This window comes from Pelmatolapia mariae, linkage group LG16_19 (genome assembly GCF_036321145.2).
Source record: "Pelmatolapia mariae isolate MD_Pm_ZW linkage group LG16_19, Pm_UMD_F_2, whole genome shotgun sequence".
NCBI classification, from domain to species: Eukaryota; Metazoa; Chordata; class Actinopteri; order Cichliformes; family Cichlidae; genus Pelmatolapia; species Pelmatolapia mariae.
In genome coordinates this window covers 32,174,033-32,197,443 of record NC_086241.1, presented here as the reverse complement: position 1 = coordinate 32,197,443, position 23,411 = coordinate 32,174,033, and the positions used below count along the sequence as shown (strand labels likewise).

The 23,411-nt window shown below is 38.4% G+C and overlaps 1 protein-coding gene across 1 annotated transcript; it reads left to right on the top strand.

Annotated features, from left to right (window-relative positions):
• The first annotated feature begins 7,760 nt into the window (after positions 1 to 7,760).
• tnfaip6 (tumor necrosis factor, alpha-induced protein 6) lies at positions 7,761 to 14,965 on the top strand. Its single transcript, XM_063499645.1, has 6 exons — positions 7,761 to 7,908; positions 9,222 to 9,359; positions 10,085 to 10,246; positions 14,247 to 14,475; positions 14,674 to 14,714; positions 14,805 to 14,965. Exons 1-6 carry the CDS (start codon positions 7,809 to 7,811, stop codon positions 14,903 to 14,905), a joined length of 771 nt encoding a protein of 256 aa, XP_063355715.1. The 5' UTR covers positions 7,761 to 7,808; the 3' UTR covers positions 14,906 to 14,965.
• Positions 14,966 to 23,411: the final 8,446 nt, after the last annotated feature.

Genomic DNA, 23,411 nt, shown 5'->3' with positions numbered 1-23,411 from the left:
GCAGTGATGTTGAACTCATTTTATATCGAGGGCCATGTACTGAACCTCCCTTGTTGATCGGTGGAAAGAGGTTTAACTACACATTTAATCCTCGAGATAGCTTAATATAAGAAAAAGAAGTGCAATTTCAACAGTATCTCTTAAATTTTTCCACATGCTGCTGTAGTAAATGAAAGAAATCTTTCAGCACAACTTTCAGAGCTTAAATTTTAAGAAATAAAATTACAGGAAAATTGTAGTAGCTCATTGTCTAGACTGCCCTGTCATTATAAAACAGAATGTTTCTGTTAATTCAGAGAAATCTATTACTTAATTTCTGTCCTGTAGTATGCATGGTCATTGTGGAGGTCTTTATTAGCAGAATAAGCTGTAAAATGTATGAAAACACATTTAAAAGGCTAAAAGTTTGTGACTTTGTCCACATTTTCCAAACCCATGCAGTGGGCTGGATTGGATGGTTTGCCGGGACAATTCTGGCACCTCGACCATATGTTTGACACCTGTGGTATATGCTGTGGTATAACACTGAAGCATGTTTCCTTATTATTTAGAGAATTCAACTAGCTCTTTTTATGGCTGCTATGCAGATACTTCTGGATCACTTCACTCAGTTAGAACCTTCCTAACTGCCAAAATCACTGTTTGTTCTGGGTCCCTTCATTTTTTTGCTGCTTGAGTCGAACCAGTTAATCACTTCCACCACTCTAAGGACTCCCCTCTTTACCTTTGTCGGTGGCAGACTATTCTGTTAATAGTCGTAGTCAGGCTTTCTGGCAATTTGCTGTTCTTCCTTGTGTCCAGCCTACTGCCTGTCTGTGGACTAACTTCTGCATGAGTATTCATGCAGAAGTGGCTGTGTGTCATAGACCACCAGAAAGAGGAACACCCTGACCACCACTAGCTGTATTTTGACATAAATTTTGCCAAAAAGTGAAGTCATGAAAGTCAGTTAGCACAGTTGTAAGAAAAAGAAAAACAGGGTGAATAAACCAGAAACAAAGCTTAATTGTCCTCCTGCGTCTGCCTCTCCATCACTCCATCTTTTACCAATCTGGGTCTGTTGTATTTGATGTACATGTGGAAGTAGTTGACAGTTATACAGACCTCTGAGAAATAAAACTACCTCTGTTCCAGAAATGTGTCTGACATGTGTGGAGAGGGTATAATGGAGTAATTACTCAACACGCCCTCGGGGACAAAATTTCCAGGAACTGCTGATCGTTTCCAAATTGAAGTTCCTCAGAAGGTCAGGTAACACCGTTTGACCTGATCTTTTGTTTTATGTTGGTGAACTCAGCATGTTCTTAGTAACAACAGTAAGCTTGAGAACACAGCACCAACACATCATCACTATGATCAACACATCATTGCTCAGCATTAGTACTACTGTATGTGTATTAAAGGTCGAAAAGACATCAGCATCCTGGGCAAATGTCACCCCAGTGTTAACTCTCGTCTGAGAACACTTAGCAGTGAACAACATGCATAACCTTCATTTCTTTTAATAAACTTACTTCAGTTTTTCATTTCCAGTATCTCTAAGCCACTGGGAATCAAGCTGATGGACGCTTCTTCTTTTACACCTCCTTCAGCAGCTCATCTGCCTCCATCTCATCCTATCTATGTCCCTCTCTCTAACATCTTCTTCTGTCACAGAAGCCTCTGTATCCACGAATCCTTTCCTCTTGATTGGCAACTCTACCTTCAGTCCAATATATCCCTCCTCTCCTCCTCTGCACATATCCAAACCAACTCAGCCTCACTTCTCTAACTTTGTCTCCAACTTGCTTAACCTGAGCCTAACCTCTTACATATTCTTGCTTAACCTCTTACATATTCTTTTCTAATCTGCTCCATCTTGCCACCACTGTCACACTTTTATGTTTCAGATCATTAGACAGATTTTATTGTTAGATAAGGGTAACCTAAGTAAATACAAAATGCAGATTTTAAATAATAATTTCATTTATCAATGGAAAAAAGCTACCCAGTCTTACCTGGCCCTGTGTGAAAGAGTAGTTCATTCATTAATTTTTCAAATGAATGAATTCTACGTGGAATTAGCTCATTTGTGATTTGTGTTTACAGCTTAATCAAAACAGAAGTGACCAGTTTGCTTTGATTTAGATTTTTTTTTTTAATTTTAAATTGATTACCTCAGCCAATAAGGTTATGTTTTTGTAGCATTTGTAGCATGTGTAAACACCATGGCCATATTAAGGATCCATTCAAATTTGGGTTACCCACCATCAACTATTGATTCACCACCATGATTTATTAGCTGAAATTGACAAAATGCCTTATAACTTAAAAACTATGTACTCATCTGCTTATCCAGGACTGGACTGAGGGGTCAGCAGCCTAAGCAAGGATGCACAGACCTCCCTCTCCCCAGCCACCTCCTCCAGCTTATACGGGGGAAGACCAACGCATTCCAAGGCCAGCTGAGAGATATAATCTCTCCAGCCGATCTGCCCGGGGCCGTCCATCCATACATCATACATCCGGATGAATGGATGGAAAGCCCCAGGGAAAAGCTATGATTCTATTGTCAACATATAGAAAGTACTGAATATAGATTTAAAGTATCATGTCCTCTCCTTCAAGTTCAGTAGATTGAGTTGAAGGTAAAGTGCTAATAATGCTGTATGGAGGTATTTATAACTGTTTCTTACTTTTATTGTTTGTATTGACAGCATATAGAAATTTAAGGGAATCATATATGCCTATTCTAAATATCATGTTACTTGTGACCTCTGACCTTTAGAACCATTCAATTAGATAACAGTTTCAACACATGTACATGTTCTGAATAAGTATGATGTTTTTAAAGAAACAAAATAATTTTGTGTTCAAAACAAAATCACTCAATGTTACTAAACATTTAAATTAATTTTATTAAACAATGAACTGAATGCTACACATGTACTGTACAATACAGAAAAACAAGACTGCATTCAAAATGATGTTATATAAAATGGGCTTCAACAGGGCAAATAACAAAAGCATGTATTTTGCACTTGTTTTTACTGTTTAAAGAGTACAAAGAAAACAAAATGAATATATAGGAATAAAATACTATTCCCTTCAAAGTCAATAATGCCCAGAAAGTGAGCTGACTTGGCCAAGGTTTGCGCTCTCAGAGTGCTTCTTGTTTTATTTATTTTCTGCTTTGGTCATGAAAAAAAGATGCTTTAAGGTTTAGATACATGTTAAATTAAAAAAATAACTCTGTGTGGTCAGCATTGTGCTGCCCTTCCTTTTTTCTGTTTACATTTAACATATTTTTTCGCCCTCATGACAGACATGATGTCAGTAGTCTAAATAATTTAGTACACTTTTATTGTTATTTCGTCATGATGCAGACTACTCACTCTGAGCAGTGTAACCACTTTTGCTGCTACAGTTGTAAAACACATGGAAATGATGATGAATCTCGTGGTTAAACGTGGCTGTGATGTACAGTATGACACAATTATGTTGCCTGAGAAGGACTTTCCATGTGTGGGATGGAATGGGAGGGGCACATGGAGAATTAAGACCTATACATGATTTCCTCCCAGATGTGGAATCCATTCAGACAATTTTGCCTGGAAGCCGTTGGCGTGATTGTGTGTGTGATTCTGAGGTTAAGCGATATCATGTTGCTTATGGGGGTGTCAGTGAGTGGATTTGGTGTAGAGTGCTTCCTGTAAACCATGGACTATGTTTAACTATAGCTAACTATGTTTATTATATTTTAGTCAGTGAGTTGTCGCTTCGCCGTTCAACACAAAAAAATCCTAAACAGATACCTTGTTTAACCCTTTAACGTCCCGTTCTTTTTCTAATAACAAACAATAATCTCGAATTTCTTCTTTGGAGTCTCATGATGCAACATTAACAAACTAAGAGTAGCATTTACTTCTATAGATGACTAAAAAGGTAAAAGACCAGTACACTGCTAAGCAGGTATTGCCGTCATAAAGTAAGGAACTGTTTTGCTGTTGGATATCCTAAAATGATTTATGCATTGTGGTTTACAAAGATGTGTATCATTTGATTGAGAACTGACAATGCCATTCAGAGTGGACCATTAGGATTTCACTCCACTGTATTCAAGCTGGTGAGTATCAAAGAGAGGAAAAATGTCTCTCGGGGCATTTATTATGTAGTAAGAAGGTCCCACAGCCAGCATGCAGGTATTTGGTTTCATCGTGTATTTGTAACTTTCCTTTTTTGTAAAGCTCAAAGTCAGGACTGTAAAACCTCCTTAGTTATGCACTTACATGCACTTTTTCTTTTTCACTGACCTCTTTTCACTCTATATGTGTTTATATGTCACTTCACCTTTAATCATTTGTTATTATTACTTTTGTCTCTCTTTAACAGTGTGTGTTTTGTCCTTTCTCCCTCCGCCATCCTCAACAGATTGTGACAGACTGTAAATGGTAAATTTACCATTTAAATGGTACCAGTGCTATATACTAAATAAAGTGCTTTTCTACTCTACTCAAGCATTTAAAGAACTTTATATTACATACCTAATTCACACAACCCCTTTTTACACCCAAGTGCTTTCTATCCAACATCTGCACAGTCATGAAAGTATTGGAGAGCAACTTGTGGTTCAGTATCTCAGTCAAGGATACTTTGGCGCGCAGACTGGAGCAGCCAGGAATCAAACTACCAACCTTCCAATTAGTAGATGACCTTCTCTACCTCCTGAGCTACAGCCACCCCAAGTTTACAGCACCTAGTATTCCCAGGTGGTCTCGCATCAAAGCCTTCTCAAAGCCAGCTTGGCTTCCGAGATCAGACGAGATTGGGCGTGTTCTGGTTGGTAGGTTTTAAGCCTACAATTATTATTATTATTACAAAGTAAAGACCCTAGAGTAATACAAAGAAAACCCCAACAATCTGATACTCTCCTATAAGCAAGCGCTTGGTGACAGGGGGAAGAAAAAACTCCCTTTTAACAGAAAGAAATCTCCTGCAGGTTTAGGGAGGGGCAGCCATCTGGGGTGGTGGCAGGTGACCCCAAGTTGATCTCTGATGTGTTAACTGGAGTGTCAATGTTATGTAGAAAGCACTAGGGTGTGAAAAAAGTGCTTCTATGCATGTGGGTGAAGTAGGGATGTTGTTTAAAGCACTATATAAAAACCTGTCCATTTACCATTAATATAAAGCACCACTGTTGCAGTGATTTGGTGCTATGTATATAAAATAGAACTGAAAGTGAAATCAAATATATTAGGCATACTATTAAAGCATAAAGCTGTAATAGTAGGCCTAGCAAAATAATTGTTGCTAGGCAAATATTCAAATCCTCAAAATGCTCTAGGTTTCTAAAACTTCTGGGCTGTCCTTGATGTGGCTCTTAAGAAATGTATAAGAATTATTCCTAAATTGCTGTGAAAACACAATTCCAATTTTACTTCAGTACCCATTGACTGAAGCTGTGCAAAACGAACATCTGGAAACCCCCACACAGGACTGTATGCTGTTACATCAAACTCCCCTCTGTGGCATGTGCTATTGAGCAACTTTGCTGACAGGGCTGCAGAGAAACAGAACAAGCAATCCTTTTCCTATGTTGAATGAGTGTATATAAAAGATAGAGGCACCATCACGTAGGCCCGTGACACCACCCACTGGTTCTTGACTCAGCATTTTAGGGGGGGAAAAAAAAGCAGGTTTGCTAAACTCAGAAAACTAACTAAAAATATGACAGGTCCTGATCGCTTTGAAAAACTGGTGAATGGCCTCATCAGCAATTCATCATCAGTGCATCACAGGTATATGAGTTATTTTAACGTACATCGAATGTAAAGTATACTTTTACCATTTCATAGCAACAGAAAGAAACAGAGCTGTGGTTTTACTCAGCGTTTTCTGAAAATTAGTCCAGATAACCAGGAAGTGATTCATATGTCATGAATTACTTTGACCGTCAGTTACTAGTGAATATTACAGGCTCCAGTTGCCTAGGTAACCCATAAACGTTTTTACTACCCTGTCATCAGTCAACCAACAATATGCTTTACTTTAAATTGCCAGCTGTATCTCAACTGCGCACTTTTCGAAAAAACAGTTTACCTCGGGACTTGACCACTTCGTGTTGTGCTACTCCATCACGTCTTTGACTTGCTGTGGACTTCGTCACCATGCAGCTGTGAATCATCTTCAGGGTGGACTCTCCACTTTAGTAAAGTATCTTCAGGGTAAAATAAATAAATAAATAAAACAAGTCTGTCTTATTTTTATTGTTTGCAATTTGTGTTTATATTTAATGGATATCTCCTGAGGATCCAGCACAGCTGGGTACTGGTGTTTCTTTAATAAGGGTTACACTCACAAATGTTTTGGAAACTTTCACAGTAGGTGTGTGCTACTGTTAAACATAGTATTATACTTAAATTAAGCACTATATTTAACTCTGAGTGCTGATTTCATTGAATCCATTGGCCACTTTTTGTTAAAAAAACAAAAAACAAAATAAAGTACTTGTGGCCAGTGCAGTAATACTGAAGCTCCACAATGTGAGCCCAATGTGTCCTAAAACAATGTCTAATGTCACAGTGGCTACATGTCTTTTGCAGGCTGGGACACCTGTCAGTCAAGTAGTCACAACCTTAACATTAAGCCTTACCACAACACAAATGTTTAAGTTATATACGTATATAGTTATCCCCCCACTGTGCAGTTGTCTTAAAGGAGGAAATCAGCGTTAAAGATCCAAACAGATTTTTTTTGTTCTTGAATTCAACATGCTGTAAAGTTGTGTATTTCTCTCACAAACACAACACACACAGAGTTCAGTGGAGACTGACTCAATTTTGAACCAGCCTTCAGCGGTCATTAGAGGAACTGTAGTTTTTGGCACTAAGTGTTGGAATTGATCCTGTACGTGAGAGTTGGGCTAAAATCTAAAAACACAGCACACAACTTTTCACGAAACTCTCATCTTTATAATTTAAAACTTTATAATTAGTTATTTAGTTCACTGTTCATGTGAGAATACAAACACCTAGCTAATGCTGATGCCACTCACAGAGAAATATACAGTATAATGAAGCATGACAGCCACATTAATAAAAATTAAAGCAACAATGTTAAAAGTGTTATCAGTTTGAATGACTCCTACATGTTTTCTAAGGCAGTGTAAGTCTTTCTCATAATGAATTCTTATATACAGTAATGTACAGTATTTTATTTATAAATGACTTTTAAAACTCAACAACTGTTTTTTTTAAAATCATTAAATATACTGCTCAAAAAATAAAAGGAACACAAACCTGGTCTTTGTGGATTAAACATTCATGTAAACAGTCCTTACTGACACACAAACGTGTTTAGAACAAAATGATATAACAAGGTGACTGCAAACCAAAATAATCAACCCACATCAAAAATCAAAGATAAGATGGTTCAAGTGCTCTCTGATTTTTTATTATGCAGTGTGTAAATATAACTTTACACGCTCCTCTGTTGTTAAACACATTTCCACAATGTCTAACCCTTTACAAAACCTCTGAATTGACTTGCTTTATTTTTAAGAGGGTCTTTTTCTGACAACACAAACGTCTGTTGTAGTGAACAGACAAACAGTACTAACTCCAGCGTTTATCCTTATTTGTGCTGGATACTGTAAAAGTGGTCACTGGCTGCAGTTAATTATCTCACACCAGACTACTTGATACCTCCCACCTCTCCTGGGAGGCACCAGCAGTCAGCGTTTGGTATATAAAGCCAGAAGCAGCAGAGGGGCATAGGAGAGAACTACTGGAAACATCTGGAGAGAACAGCTGTGCACTGAGGGCTGCAGGATGCGTGTCTTGGCTCTTCTTTGGATACTTGGGTTTGTGCTAAAGGATGTGGAGGCATGGAGCTACAGTAACGGAATTTTTCATAATTCAATTTGGCTAGGTAAGACCGAAAGATTCTTTTTTTTCGTGCAGTGGTAGCTAGAAACATTGAAAGGTTTTTTCAGAAACTGTTATCCAGTTCAGATAAGAATAACTGCATCCCCTTAGAGCTGCGAAGTCAGTTTTTGGTTATTCATAAAAACTAGTTCAACCTCCAGCTACCTGTGATTATTAGAAAGTTTTTTCCTGTGTTAATCCACAGCAGAGGTTATTTTCATATAAAGGCTTGTTGTCAGGAGGATTAATAGGCTATACAGTAGTCCAGCTGCTTCCCTCGTGCCAAACTGCACGTTTATGACCTGGCAGGAGTGCTGCAGGAGGCCAGTAAACATGAGGAAATGACTTCATCTCAGGGCTTTCCAAAATGTCCAGATCACAAGAGAGTTCAATACTGTTTCTGCTAATCTGGGAATGTGATTGCTTTCCATTATTGTGACATTAATAATGTTACTGAAGATCACAGCTTTGAGGAGTCCTCAATAATGCTAATCAAGCAAGCTGCTGTTTAAATATATATATGTGTGTGTATGTATACCTGAACATTTGTTTGGAAAGAAAATATAGATTAATGAATTAAAAAAATGAAAATACATTAAATAGATTCAATATAATAAATGATAGATAAATGAATGATGAATTTGTATGTCATTTATTGTCGTATATCTTCATAAAATAAAATCATAAAATTCTATTCATTTATTAACTCATTTATTTCCTATGTTTCCAACTTTACTTAGTTTTGATTTTGGCAGTTTCAGTCCTTCATACAGAAGCAAGACTGAAGAAAAAGAATTCATACAATATTTGTTACTTGGTTACATGTTTATATGAACTTTTAAGGTTGGTCATTGTTACAGAACATACTGATGTAGTACTATGTAGAGTGCTGGATATCGCCAGTCTGAGCCGACATGTTGAAAAGGCTACTGTAGCACTGAGTTTAATTATTGTAAAAACATTACATTCATTAAAAAGATCAAAATATCAACTGGCTAATTTAGAATGCTTTCTGCCAAGTTTTGCAGTCAAGCATGCGTAAAAGCACAGGATCAGCAGAAGGCTCCCTGTTGATAGGACGAAATTGTTGGTGGCCTTCCAATTTCCAATTTGAAAAAAGAAAGAAAGAATCACACAGTCTTTTTCATTCTCTCTCACAATAAAAACATGGTGTCCAAATTGGCTGTAACCACTGGGTCCTTTTAAACATGCCTCAGGCACCAAAATGACTATGCTATGTAGAATCTCTAGTCTTTATCTCTGTATGCAGCGAATCCCAGGGCTTAGACTTCCTTTTCTGTTCTCTGTCTTTGACAGAACAAGCAGCTGGAGTTTACCACCGGGAATCACGCAAAGGAAGATACCAGTTGACGTATAAAGAGGCCAAGGCTGTCTGCAAGTATGAGGGAGGGACGCTGGCCACTTACGAACAACTGGAGGCAGCTCGTCAAATAGGTCTGCAGCAGTTCATTCGCAAACACAACACACACACAGAGTTCCTTCCAGAGAAGTAGGAAAGAAGTGTGTGTGGACTGTAATTCATCAGAAGTGATTCACTCAAAACACATGCAGGCGCTTCCTTAATGTGTAGTCCATTAAACATCCTGATGTAACATCTTAAACCCCTGGAATGCTTTTAACTTGTAGGAAAAGTGCTGCATGTGCTGACAGGGTAAAGGTCAAAAGGAAGAAGTGAGTGAAACAATTCTTTCCATGAGTGTTTCCATGGGTGCCTGTTGCCTTAATCCCATCTCGCCTAATTTTAAACACTCCCTGTATATTGTAAAAGTCTGTTAACAACTTCTTTGGTGGGTAGTGTCACTGTTCCCACAGCACAGAAATGGACTCTAGCCTCTGCCTCTGGCCTTACAATCAGCCTTACTGTCAGCTGTTACAGCTGAGTTTCTCCACAGGAGTCTACCCAGGAGGTCCCTGTTTTATCTGGCCTGCTCTGGGGGGGCTGCTGATTGTGACTCTAACTTAAATTCCTCTGTGTGTGCACATATAGGAAAAACAGCCAAATCTTGGTCCCCAACAGGTTTTGACCAGCTGTTCTCTGGTTCTTAGCAGAGTTAAAAGACTTCTCATACTTTGTAGCATACAGTAGTTTATTTGTGTCAGTATTATCAACAGCTCATGGGGGATAGTTGGGGGAAAAAAATCTTTCTTCTCATGTTCAGGCTTTCATGTCTGCGCTGCTGGATGGTTTGATAAAGGACGCGTTGGCTACCCAATCGTTAAATCCGGATCCAACTGTGGTTTTGGGAAGGTTGGCATAATTGACTACGGATACAGGCTGAACAAAAGTGAGAGATGGGATGTTTACTGCTACAACCCAAACTGTGAGTATGACGTTCCCTTTCTGTTGTGCACTGTTTAATATTTTTACATCATTCATTAATACAATGACTATGTATAATTGGAAAGGGTGGCTCTTAGTGGCAGTCCCACATAGAATTATCACCAGGTTATGAAGCAGCAGCAGAGCTGCCAAAAAGATACAAATGTAGATGTGCCAAAAACAATTCCTCTGGAGATCACTTGAGGTTGGCTCCAAAAGTGAGACAGACTCCTATGTTAAAATAAAAAAACTTTACAGTAGAAATAAACATTTTTACAGCCTTTAACCAAAACCAGTTTTATCATCAATAGCTAATTTTAACATTCATAACAACTGCACAGTTTATAATTTTACTTAAACTCATCCATTTGGATACTGGTAACACTTGCACCATGTTCCAGTTACCTCAAAACATGGAACATGCTAAGTCAGTATATATAAACAGGATTTGTATCACTAGACACACAGCACAATACTTGTTTTTTTTGTGCTTAAAAACACAGCTGCACATTCATGGGTAGAGTCTGGTCAGTGCTCTGCATATTGCTTATTTAGTGAGTCAGGACACATTAAAACCTTTACAGCTTTACCACTGTTTATCTTTACTGCTGTCATCTTGAGGTGCCTCAGATTTAGCACAGTTTTGTGTCAAACAAATGGAGGATCATAAAGGCAACTAGTGCAGATGAGACCATAGTGGGACCATTTTTTGTCTTGACTCACAACCATAATTTCAGTCATTAATTTCATGGTCAGAAAATGAATAAACCTGGTGGATGCCAGTGGAACTGATGAATAACAGATAACTAAGACACATTCTGGCTTATGAGCTCTAACAGCTCAATGTTGACCCTAAATAATACTGCATCATTTTCTATTGAAAGTTTAGTTTCTCTCCAGTTTAATGTCTCATTGTACTCTGAAATAAAAGCATAGTACAAATAAGCAATCGGAAAAAGAAACCAAATGAATTTACACACTAAAACCTTTGACTCATCAAAGTAGCCACCTTTGGCAGATATAACAGCTGAACACACCCGTGGCATTCTTTCTACAATAGACATCAAATATTCTTCATGAAGTTTTTCCGGTATCTCTAACAGAAGTTCCCATAAATGTGGCACTTGTAGGTTGCTTTGCTTTCACCCTTCTGTCCAGTTCATCCCAAACCAGCTGGATGGGGTTTAAGTCTGGAGACTGCGGTGACTGTTTGTTTAAGCATGTTTTCAAGCTTACCCTCTTCTTCTTTTTTCCTGAGGTAGTTCTGGCTTGGACTTATGTTTTGGGTCATTATCTTGCTGTAGGATGAACCCCTGACCAACTAAACGCATACCAGAGAGCACGCCACTGCAGAATGCTGTGGTAGCCGTTTTGGTTTAGTTTCTCTCTCACTCTGTACAAGTCACTGACCCTCAATCCAGCAAAACAGTCCCAGACCATCACAGTTCCTCCTCCATGTTCGACAGTTGATGCCACACACTGTGGAACCATCCTTTCACCTACTTGACGGGGTACAGAGATCCTGCATAATGAAGTGAAGATTTCAAATTTTGATCCATCAGTCCATAATACCTTCTTCCAGTCTTCAGTAGTTCAATGATGGTGTTTCATGGCCCAGGCAAGCCTCTTTGCCTTACGTCTTAGTAATGGCTTTCTTGCTGCAACTCGTCCTGTCAAACCTGCAGCTCAAAGTCTTCTCTTCACAGTTGAAACTGAGACTTGCTTACTACGACCACTATTAAGCTGTGCTTGAAGCTGTTGTCCTGTGAGCCCACCTATCATGTAAGCTGTTAACTCTCAGAAACTCGTCCTCTGATTCAGTTGTGTCTTTGGGTCTGCCAGACCTCTTCCTGTCACAGTTTGTTTCTGAGTGCCTTTTGATGGTGAAGGAAACTGTACTCACTGACACCTTGACTTTCTTTGCAATTTCTCTATAGAAAAGACCTTTTTAAGTGTCATGATAGTCTGTCTCTTTTCCATTGTTAATTGCCTTTTTCTTGCCATTTTTGTAGCAACACACTACTTTCTGCAGTGCAGTACTGTTCAACTGATACGAGGGTTTGGTACCATAGTGTGTTCTAACACTGCTTTTATGCAGACAAAGGGGGTTGTAATTAACCCAGAAACGTTGGAAAACCTGTAGGAATTAGCAGCTTTCAAGGCTTGATCAACCTCCATATTTGAGGAAATGTTCAGTTGCTCCATAATATATCGCACCTACTTACAGGTGTCACGATCAAGGGATAATTAGCATTATTCACTTCACCTCTTGGTGGTCATGATGTTATGCCTGTGCATGTGTGTGTATATACACACACATCAAAATTTGTATCCTTGATGAAATTTTGTTCAAGTCACAACTAAATACATAATGAAGAATTGGAATTGAGATAACCTTAGAAAGAGGCAAAACACTTAAGTGGCACTTAAGTAGAAAACAAACTGTTGCAGGATTGTCTCTTGCTGTCTTACTCCTAGCTAAGAACATGTTGTCTTATATAATGTATATGACAATACACACACTGATATGCAGAATAATAAAATACTGATGGAATTTAATGTTTCTTTTAGAAAATATTAATTTTAGTTAAACCAGTTTATGAAACTGGTTATAGTTCTCTCATCCCAAAATTTGGCAGTTTAGATCAGCACGTCAGCCAGCTGTTTAATCCCTCTCACCATGTCTGGATCAGACATTTTGGCTAAACTGTACCCTTTGATAGATGTTAGCTTACTGTTGCAAATCTGAACAAAACATGAAAGATTCTGTACAACATTAATTTCGTGTCGCTCAGCAGTGATTGTCACTGTCTCAGCATGTGTGTTTGATTTTTGTCTTGCTCAACAACAGGATTCCTTTTCTCTGTTTTGAATTTATTCAGAGCTCACATGAAAGGGACACCCCAAACTTAAATGTTTCATATGCTGAGGCACAGTCCCAGCAACAGACTAAAAGAATAAATTGTTGACACTACATTTTTCCTCCCCATTAGGTTATATTACCCAGTTACCTTTTTGTAAAGTCAAATCAGTTTTTTTAAAGTAGGTAAAATCATATATTTCATGAGTATATTCTAGAATAATCATGTGCTGCTTTTTACAGGTGTAAAATAAAGTATAGAAGGGAAATACGCAGCGAACATTGATTTTAATTTCAAAAGCCACCATATATCAATGTACTGCAAGAGCTCCTACCAGCCTTCTTCAGTGCTGGTGTACCCTACAATAACAGATGCTTGCCTTGCTATTAAAGTGATACAGAATTGCTGTATTGAGGTTATGTTCTGTAGTGCCCAGCACAAGAACACCACCAAGGAACAGTTTTTACCAGTGGAACATTCAGCTGAGCTCGGTGAGCTGTGAAAGATGTTGGCTTAAAGTATTAAACTAACTGTAATCATGTTTGAGTAAATTCTCAAAAAAGTCATGAGTATAATAAAGTATTATACATTACTTCTTACCTACACAACAGTTGTAGACTACTCCACTATTTTCCTTCTGCTGAAAATGAACTGAAATCATTTGATTGTAGCCAAAGTGCAGGAAGAAAAAGGCTGATTTGTTTGAATTTTATTTCAGTCCACCCAGGGTTAAGATAACTGAAGAACCATTGTGATTCGAGTAAGGACATTTGTGACTGTAATGTAATTACTGAATTAAGTACATGTACACATACATGTACTAAATACTGAATGCTGAAAAATATAATGTGATTAATGTTATGCATTACTTTAGAAGCAAAGTGTAACTTTGTAACTAGCAAACATGGAGTGTTTAATAGTTTAGTCCCAGTTAGCTAGCACTCTAAAGGTTCATGCAAAAAAAAAAAAGACAGTAATCTATTATGGTGAAGGTTGGGGGTGTTTATAGCTGCTGGTTCTCAGACTGATTAAACAGAAATAAAAATTTAGAGTAATAGCTGAATTTTATTTCCTTTATATAAATATATTCTCACATTATATTTTTTGAAAACCTTGATCCACTCATGTCATTTCTTATAGCCAAGGAGTGTGGCGGGGTCCTGACAGAGCAGCAGAAGATCATCCAGTCTCCTGGGTTCCCTGAGGAGTATGAAGATGAACAGATCTGCTACTGGCACATCCGAGTCCGCCTGGGCCAGAAGATCCGCCTCCACTTCATGGAGTTTGATGTAGAGGATGATACAGAGTGTCTGGCAGATTACTTGGAGGTTTACGACAGCTACGATGACGTATCGGGCTTTGCTGGGAGGTGAGAAAAACTAGCTGGGTAGTTATTTAGCACAGAAGATGTCCGAATTTAGGAAAAATGTCAGTTAAATGTTTCAAGAACCCAAGGTAACATTTTCACAGCCTCAAATGCCAAATCTTTTAATTACAAGAAAAACAATGCAAGAAAGTCTCTAGTCTAAAAAGAATGTGACCCTGACTTTATAAAATCTATTTCCAGGTTCTGTGGTGATTATTTGCCAGATGATATAATCAGCACAGGTGAGAGCCCTCACATTTTCACATCAAAAGAACACAAAGAAACATTTGGATTTACAGCAATACAAAACATTTGTTTGTGATGTTTTCCAGGGAACGTGATGACACTGAAGTTCCTCTCTGATGCTTCGGTTACAGCTGGGGGCTTCCAGTTACAGTATACTGCTTTTAATGCATCTCTCCCACATAAATAAAGCCCCTCCTTTGACTGATGGTTTAATACACTGATATAATCCTGTTGCTGTATTTATAATGTTACCTTATGTACTTGATTAAAAATTCTCTGTAGCTGATTAAAGGAATAATTATTTGAGAAAAATAAGGATACATTCTTTTTTTTATGTCAGAGCTGGTGAAAGACAGGAGAAGATAATAACATAAAGACAAGAAGGAGGAATCAAAAAAGTAAAGGGACAAAAAGAGAGAGAGAAAAAGACAAAAGTCGTTGATAGACCAAACAGATCTGTGTCAAACACACAATAAACAAACAGCACCTAAAAGACAAAACTGAGACAGGTAGACAACCAAACAGAATTTAGCTGTTGCAGTGAAGAGGTGATTGAGACCGCAAGGTGAGGAAAAGCAGACCCAGGACCCATGTCAACAGCCCCCACTGTCCCGACTGACGAGCTCAAATTGGGGGCCCAGCAAGACACGGGAACAGTAACCCACTCAATCGACAATGCTAAAATATTACATTTGCAGCATTCTTCATCTGTTCTAACCACTAATGGGTTCTGTGTTCATTCCAAGTTTAGTTTCAGGCATAAAATTTTATTCACAAAACAAAAACAACACTGGCTGTTACATAGGGTGACTGTAACTCAGCTGGTAGAGCAGAAGGTTGCTGGTTTAAAACCTTGGCTACTCCAGACTGCATGCTTGGGCGAGATACTGACCCAATAAGCACAGATAAAGTGCTTTGAGTGCTCAGGAAGAGTAAAAAAGCTCTATATAAGAACTACCTTAAAGTATAATGTTTTGTGCTGTCTGTTTTTTTTGTTTTGTTTTGTTTTTGTCTGTATACTTAAATACAGCAACCCACCCCAGATAAGCGGAAGAAGATGGATGCATGGATAGTTAAATAAATATCTACCATATTAGCAAAACATTTTATTATTAGCTGTCAATGTATTTTTTAGAACCATTCCTTTAAAAAAAAAAAAAAAAAAAAAAAAAAAAAAGAACATAAAAGAATAAGCAATAAAACGCTACACTTAAAACTGCCCATATGGAAAAGATATATATAAATCTTATAAAGTTTGTATCTGTCTTGTGTGAAACTTGTATGAAAAGCATACAAGAGTGAAAACAGATATAAGATCCCTTGAAAAATCATATCAATGAAACTTGTATGTTTTGGATACTTACTAAAACAATATATAAAAATGTAATGAGAAAGTGGCCACTTTCATGAGTAAATCATATAAGCCTTATATGATTCACTATATGAAGTAGGCCTCATCTTATGTAAGTCTTTCATAAGTTTTTACTATTTCTTTTCCATATGGGTGTATTATTGGCAAAATGCACATAAATTATCAAAACTAAAAGGCTAAAACTATCAAGGTTTTCCTTGATAATGTGCTAAAGGACTTATTAAAAGTTTCACACTGCACTCCAAATTGGTCAGGAAGAAAAAACTGTCTATTTGCTAATGCTAGTTTTGTTCCACACAAAATGTGGTTTGTAACTGATCTCAGAACAGTGAAAACAGAGCCAGCTTTAGCTTTCCTAGCCTGCTAATCTCCCAGCGTTTTCCTGTTAGACACTGATTTACAATGCACATGCTCAAACAACAAGGAAAAAGCTGCGAGCTGTTATCCTCTCGGCTTGACAAGCTGAAGTCATTGATTACAGGAGATGGACACTTTTATACAGTCACTGAGATGGAGATGCCCGTGAAATGGAGCCATGCTCCAGTTTCCAGTAAGAGCCAAGAGAAATATGCTTTCAGTGACAACAGTTAACTAAGGCAAAATGATAACAGTAATGTAAAGGACTGATAACGGACTCACACATTCCCACAGAGCTTAAAATATCAAACTGCTGTACAGAGCTTTTCCTCTCACACCACTTATTTATCTGCAGCAGCTGTCTTGCTTTCAAGCTGTGTATGTAACGCTTCTTTTTTTTTTTTATTCATTGTGCCAATGCAATTGCATCCTAAACATGAAAAACTTGATGAAGAGGAAATAAACACGAAAACCCTTAAACGTGGTAACTTGACATGAATAGAAGGAGGCATGGCATGTACCAAATTCTTCTCTCTATAATTTGGAGATTAGCTTTCATTAATTTCCTGTTGATGCTGTTGTTAGAACACAGTGGCTAATCAACATCCACAAGGACAACTTTAGTCCCACAAAAAACATCTGCGTACGTAGCAGGCACTTCAGTGAGGAGTCTTTGTTGTGACTGCTGGATGACTGTGGAAACTGAAAAAGGGAGCTCTATCACTCACTGTTTTCATGGGATGACTACAAAATACCCACAGTGAATGTTTGGGAGCAGCGATCACTTCAACGGAACTGAATGTCGACTCTGAGGCAGAGATGGAAAAAGCAGGGCCTGATCACGATTACTGGGTGACACCAAAAACAGCAGCGATGGCAAAGGAGATGGCTAATTAGAAACAAAGCCTTACAAACACCAGATAGAGGTGCTACAGCTGCAATCCCATTTTTGCATACAGCATTCTGCAAGCTCAGACGAAGACATTTGTTTTTACACCAGGTTGGTTGTGTAAATCTTTGGGAGACCACATCAGAATTCAGTGGCTCTGTGAGTTTGTTTCATGAATTGGAGGCTTGTCCATTCTTTTTTGTTGTTTGTTCTTTTCGTTGTATGTTGAGTAAGTTGAGTAGGTTGCTTATATTGTGTTGGGTAAGTTGCTTGTATTGACCTTTGTTCCCACTACTTTTCTGGTTGGCAATTTTTTCTTGCCTGTGAGGGTGTCAAAATGGAGCTTAAGTTGGAAGACTTCACTTTAAATCCAACTTAAGTAAAGTTGAATAGATTTAAGAAGGGTGAGTGCTTACTTACACTTACTTACCCATCCCAGTTATTGAAGAGCCATTTCAGCATGTTTTTGTTGAATGTCTCGGACTACTTCTAAAAACAAAATCAGGAAACCAGTACGTTCTCACAATGATGTGTACTGCAAACCGGGAGTGTGACGAGGGGCTGCCTCTGCTGTTATTCGCTGTCAGAGAGACAAATCAGAAACCTTTAGGGTTCAGTCCCACTGACTGTTTTTGGCCACACTATACGTGGACCATTGCGTCTGTTAAAAGAAAAATTCCTCTTGGACAAGTTAAATTCCAAAGAGAACATACTTGATTATGTTAGCTTGAGGCAGAGATGGAGCGACTGCATAATACCCGCAGTCTTGATTGTAATGTGCTTACAGGTGCTCAGAACAAAGACCCACTTTGGCAAATCGTCTGTTGCACGGTCCTTCCAGTCAGGTGACTGTGTTTTAGCTTTGTTGCCTGTCGCTGGCTCTGTGCTACAGCGCAAGGTTTTCGGGTCCATATGTCATAGAGCACAAACTCAGTGAAATTGATTATGTTGTCCTCACCCCAGACCGTGAAAGAAAGGTTGTTGTTTTTTTCTAAAATCAGTAATTGTATTATAATTACTAATTAAAAACACTATGTTGTTCCTGTTGCAGTAGTGATAAATGCAAGCGCACACTGGATAAATAATTGGATTTCTGTATTTTACATTGACCTCGTTATCTACATATAAATCATTTTGAATAGTGTGTGTTAATAATTGATTCATTAAACTGTCAAATTTTGACATATTCATTTTCAGTATTTCTTTAATAAGGTAATTATTTTAAACCTGAAATCTACAACATATTGCATTTAGTAATGTTAATCTAAAAACACAATATATTTAGAAGCTTTCAAGGAGCTTCAAAGGTTTACTGCACGAGTAGTACTCCTGCTTTAGCTGCCTTAACTCTTGCAGTTATTACATAGTCCAGTAAACTTTTTAGTGCTAGAGTATTTTCAGTGTGCCATTTAAACTTTCATTGACCTACATGTCATCAGGACACTGCTCCCCAGCACACGGTAACATAAATGGTTTTAAACTAGTTTTATGTTCAATGACAGTATTTGTCCTCAGTTCTATGTCTGGAATATACCAGGTGTACCAAAAGCATTATTATAACCTGTAGCAGCAGATTGTGAGCAGGACTCATGATAGCCAGCCGAAGGGCCCACTAGAGGGCCCACTTGCAAATATTACAAATGACATATCATACTTAGCAAACACTGAGAATTAAAAAGTCATTTCAGTCTAACCTATTATGTCAGACATACTCTAAATCTGCAAAGAATGAACATTTAATCATAGCTTGTACAGAAAGATCAAGAAAGAGTCTTCTCGCTTTCTTTCTGATGATCCCAAAGCACTTCAGATGTACATCCCAGTCATCTTGTAACAGTCACTACCACCCAGAGCTCCTGAACCCTATGCATCAGTCTTCCTTTTTTAACTTCCACCATTTATTGCTTTGTTTTCCCTTTACTGGTTTTCTCTTCTTGATTTCCACAGGCATTCTAGAGACTACCATCCAATGCTATCCTCATATCAACTTTCAGCCTCCCATGTCTTTCAGATTGCATCTTGTGCACACAGTAGTCCACACAGGTCTTATACATCTCCCTGCTCCTCCCTCTTGCAATGTGTTCAAAAAATCCATGTCCATTCTTTATGCAAAATCTACTACTATCTGCACATCTCTCCTTAACACCATACCAACACCTCCCCATCACCTCTGTTCCCTCCATCTACATGTGTGTTGAAGTCAGCTTCATTCAGCACTCTTCCCCCTGGGAACACTCTCTACCACTTTTAAAACGAGGCACAACTGTAAACAGCTATTCACAATAATAACTGTACGCTCTGTTGTCTCTCAGAGCCTTTTAAAGCTGACGCTGTCAGCCTGGGGTTCTCCTTGGCTGTATCCCAATTCAGGGTCTGCAGCCTTAAAGTACGCAGCCCCAACGATCCTCAAGGGCCGCGTACTCAAAGACCGCTAAGGCCGGAAGTGCGAGGCTTGTGAAATGGGACGGTCTAGCCTCCGTCGCGCTTCCCAGGTTGCCTAGCAACCATGATACTAACCGCTGGAAACGTTTCATACAACTTTGTTTGACAGAAATGAAGGAGAACATATTTTGTTCGTGTGTTTGTTTCTACACGAGCTTTGTGTGATTTAATAAGTATCTGAGGCTGAGACCACAGGACTGTAAAACATGATTGTTGGCCTTCATTTCTGTACTGAACAGTCATTTAAGATTAGCTAGTAAATAACAATTAGCTAATGTTGTTCATGAGACTAAAGTCAGTGTAAATATAATATGGCCAATATTATAGTTATTATATTAATCATTATAAGTTATTACAGCAGTGAGTTTGAACTCTCAAATCAAATCACTTCTATTGTCACATCACATGTGCAGGTACACTGATACAGCACATGTGAGTGAAATTCATGTGAGTGAACTCTGTGTCAAATACTGAGCTTCAGTAAAGATTCAAGTTGCAGTTATTTATATGTCCTATCACCTTAAATCTTCACTCAAAGACAAGTATCTTTGACAGTGTATATATAGATGTATTATATATAAGAGACAAATATTGTCCGTTTAATATGTTGGCATTACTAAATTTGGCTCAATGCTTACATATATGTGTAAAAAGAAAATGTACGAGCTGTGAAAACTGTTTCTGATAAACAAAGAGTAGACTGATATATTAAATATCCCTTTATTGGGTGAGAAAATCAGACCATGTCATAACTGCTTAAAGTCATACAGAATAGATATCAGAGCCTTAAACAGGCTGACTTCTGCTAAATGGGTCAAACTGGGCAGAAAGTATACAAACACATAACATCCTTATAGAATATGATGTAACACTATAGATCAACTTACCTCAGACTATATAAAGCATATAAACAATTACAGCAATATGATGCAACAAACACAGCAGTGCTACTAATCCAAAATACTCAAAGCTTCATAGAACTGAAACAAACATTTATTTTTAGGTCCATTCTGCTGCTGATACATACTTTAGGTTTCTGAATATTAAACTTGTTTCTGCCTTTCATAGTGTTTAACTTGAAGGCCCTGAGTACTTTTTCCCACACTGAAAACACTGGAATGATCAAATTATTTGAACATTACCTAATAAGACTGATTCAGGACAGACAATTAGTGATTTTAAACTTTTCTAGCAGTCCTTCACAAACAGGGAACAGTCTGTCTATTCTCTCCATCTGTCAGCTGCTGCTGGCTCTTCCTCCTCCTCTTCCTCACACACTGCTGAGTTTGTCCTGGTGGATCATCAGGGGTGCAAAGCCTCACAGATGATGTGCAGCAGTGGGTCCCTCAGTCTGTCCTCACTCTGGACACTTGCAGTTGTCACACATGGAAATCAAATGTGTGATAAGCTGCAGGATTCAAACACACGTGTAACTTATAAATACATGTTCATACTTTTATTCCACAATCAGAGAGAAAGAAACAGAGAGAGAGTGCAGGACAGACAGACAGGTGACAGTCTCAGGTGTATACACTGCTACAAAACAGCACAAGAGAAGGAGGATTTAGTGTTTGTGTTATTACGAGTGCTAAACAAGAAGAGTTCCCAGATGGTACAGTGGACACATGTGTGACTCATGTGATTAAAGCATCTTTCTTTCAGCTTAACGAGTGAACCGTCAGCTCGTTCAAACACACCTTAAAGTCCGTTTGGCTCGACACCACCGAACAGAGGCAGCAATTGACTATGTGCACGTTAGCATATGCTACTTCCGGTGCGGAAACTCCTGTGGGGAGCTTTGTTTCCGGTGTCCTATTCACGCCTTGTTTACGGTCCAAAACAAGTTAAGCAAATGAATGAATCAAGCGGCGATTTACATTTCTATAGATGTCTTGGGCATTTACCCAATATATCTGTAAATGATGTTCATCGACTTGTCTATATTTTTCCCCCGCGCCTCAGAGCAAAAGAGAAAAGGGATTCAAATGTTATATTTCTCAGCTGTCCCTCGTTTATCGCGGGTGTTATGTTCTAAAAATAACCAGCGATAGGTGAAATCAAGTAGCCAATTTTATTTTTTGACGCGTGGACATCGTGGACATACAGTACTGCACTTCAGAGTCACACTGCTAGCGATCGATGCAGCGATTCTGTACTGTACAGGAGAGACGTCACGGAGGAGATCGTCTGCAGCGATCAGGACGCAGGACACAATGTGATGTAAAAAAAAAAAAAAAGCATGCAAACTTGCACTAAAAAATCTGCGAAACAGCGAGGTGAAAGGTGAACTGCGTTATAGCGAGGGACCACTGTGATTTTGAAGGTAAGTCACAACATACCCTTCGTAAATACTAATGTATAGAAACCCTTACCAGCAATCGTTCATTTTTTTGTGTGGCTTTTTTTCATGGTTTGTTAACATGCTGTGTAGGTGTGTACTTGACTAGCTGATATCGACATAATGGGGAAACATCTGGTTTTACTATTCTTCACCTGTAGTTTGAATGCTGAACATTTGCCTGTTTAAATCATAAGACCAGTCACTATACAGAGATGTGCTTCTAAATGTGGACGATGTGTCTTCTGATTCTGTAATGCAGTTCTGCTTGTTTTGAGTGATGTAAACAACTGATCGATCTAAACTCTTTAAACGTCAAAATTGATCATTAGATTTTTTATGACACAACAGTGGTGAGTGTTCCCACCTTCTCCTCTTTGTAACTTAATGCGATCTTTCCGTTTTCAAGTTTTGGACATGATTTTGGAGTATATCTTCGCAGTAGCGATTGACCGCAAAGTAAAGCTACCAGAAATGTACAACCCCACATCCGGTCTCAAACCAGGAAGTTAGCATTTTCTCGTGCACATAGGCCGTTTCTCAATATGCGTACTTGTGCGTACTTGCGTTCTCGTGTACTCGTGATACGTCATCAGTCGGAGACCAAGTACTTTTCCAATTCGAAGTACGCATCACGCCGAGAACGCAAAAAAGTCCCGGATGTGTTCTCGATCCGCCGTTTTATCGAGCATGCATCGGTGTAGACTTGGGACAGCTAAATATCCCAGAATGCATTTCGTCCAAAACTCAACAGCGGACTCCCGGCACATCGTTTCCAACCCCCCCCCCCCCCAAACCGCTCGCGGACTTCTCACTACTCAGGTTAAAGAAACTCCAGCAGCTGTCTATAGTATTGAGTGTCCACTAGAATAGAAATAAAAGCGTTCTAACATCTCACCTGCATGTTTTTATTAAGGTATGTACACGTATGTACATGTACACTATTTTTATTAATAGAGAATAGAATAGAATAGAATAGCCTTTATTGTCATTGTACAGGGTACAACGAAATTGGAGTGCCACTCCCTTGGTGCAAAATGCAATAATAAATATAATAAAAAAATAGTAAGATATAAAAGGTACAATAAAACAAACATAAGTACTCAAACAAAAGTAAGTATGATATTTACAGGATAGCAGCATTAATATAATGACAGTATGACAGTATGAATAGCAGCATAATAATAATAGCATAATATAATGGCAGTGACAATATGGTATGGCTAAGCAGGTTCAATTGTTTTTGTGCTTATTTGCAATGGTGATAGCTCTGGGAAAGAAGCTATCCCTGAATC

Excerpts from the sequence above, each read along its gene's own strand:
- tnfaip6 (XM_063499645.1), top strand. The coding sequence starts at position 7,809 with ATGCGTGTCTTGGCTCTTCTTTGGATACTTGGGTTTGTGCTAAAGGAT. Across the intron at positions 7,909-9,221 it reads TCATAATTCAATTTGGCTAG|AACAAGCAGCTGGAGTTTAC; the intron begins GTAAGACCGAAA and ends TGTCTTTGACAG. Across the intron at positions 14,476-14,673 it reads GTATCGGGCTTTGCTGGGAG|GTTCTGTGGTGATTATTTGC; the intron begins GTGAGAAAAACT and ends ATCTATTTCCAG.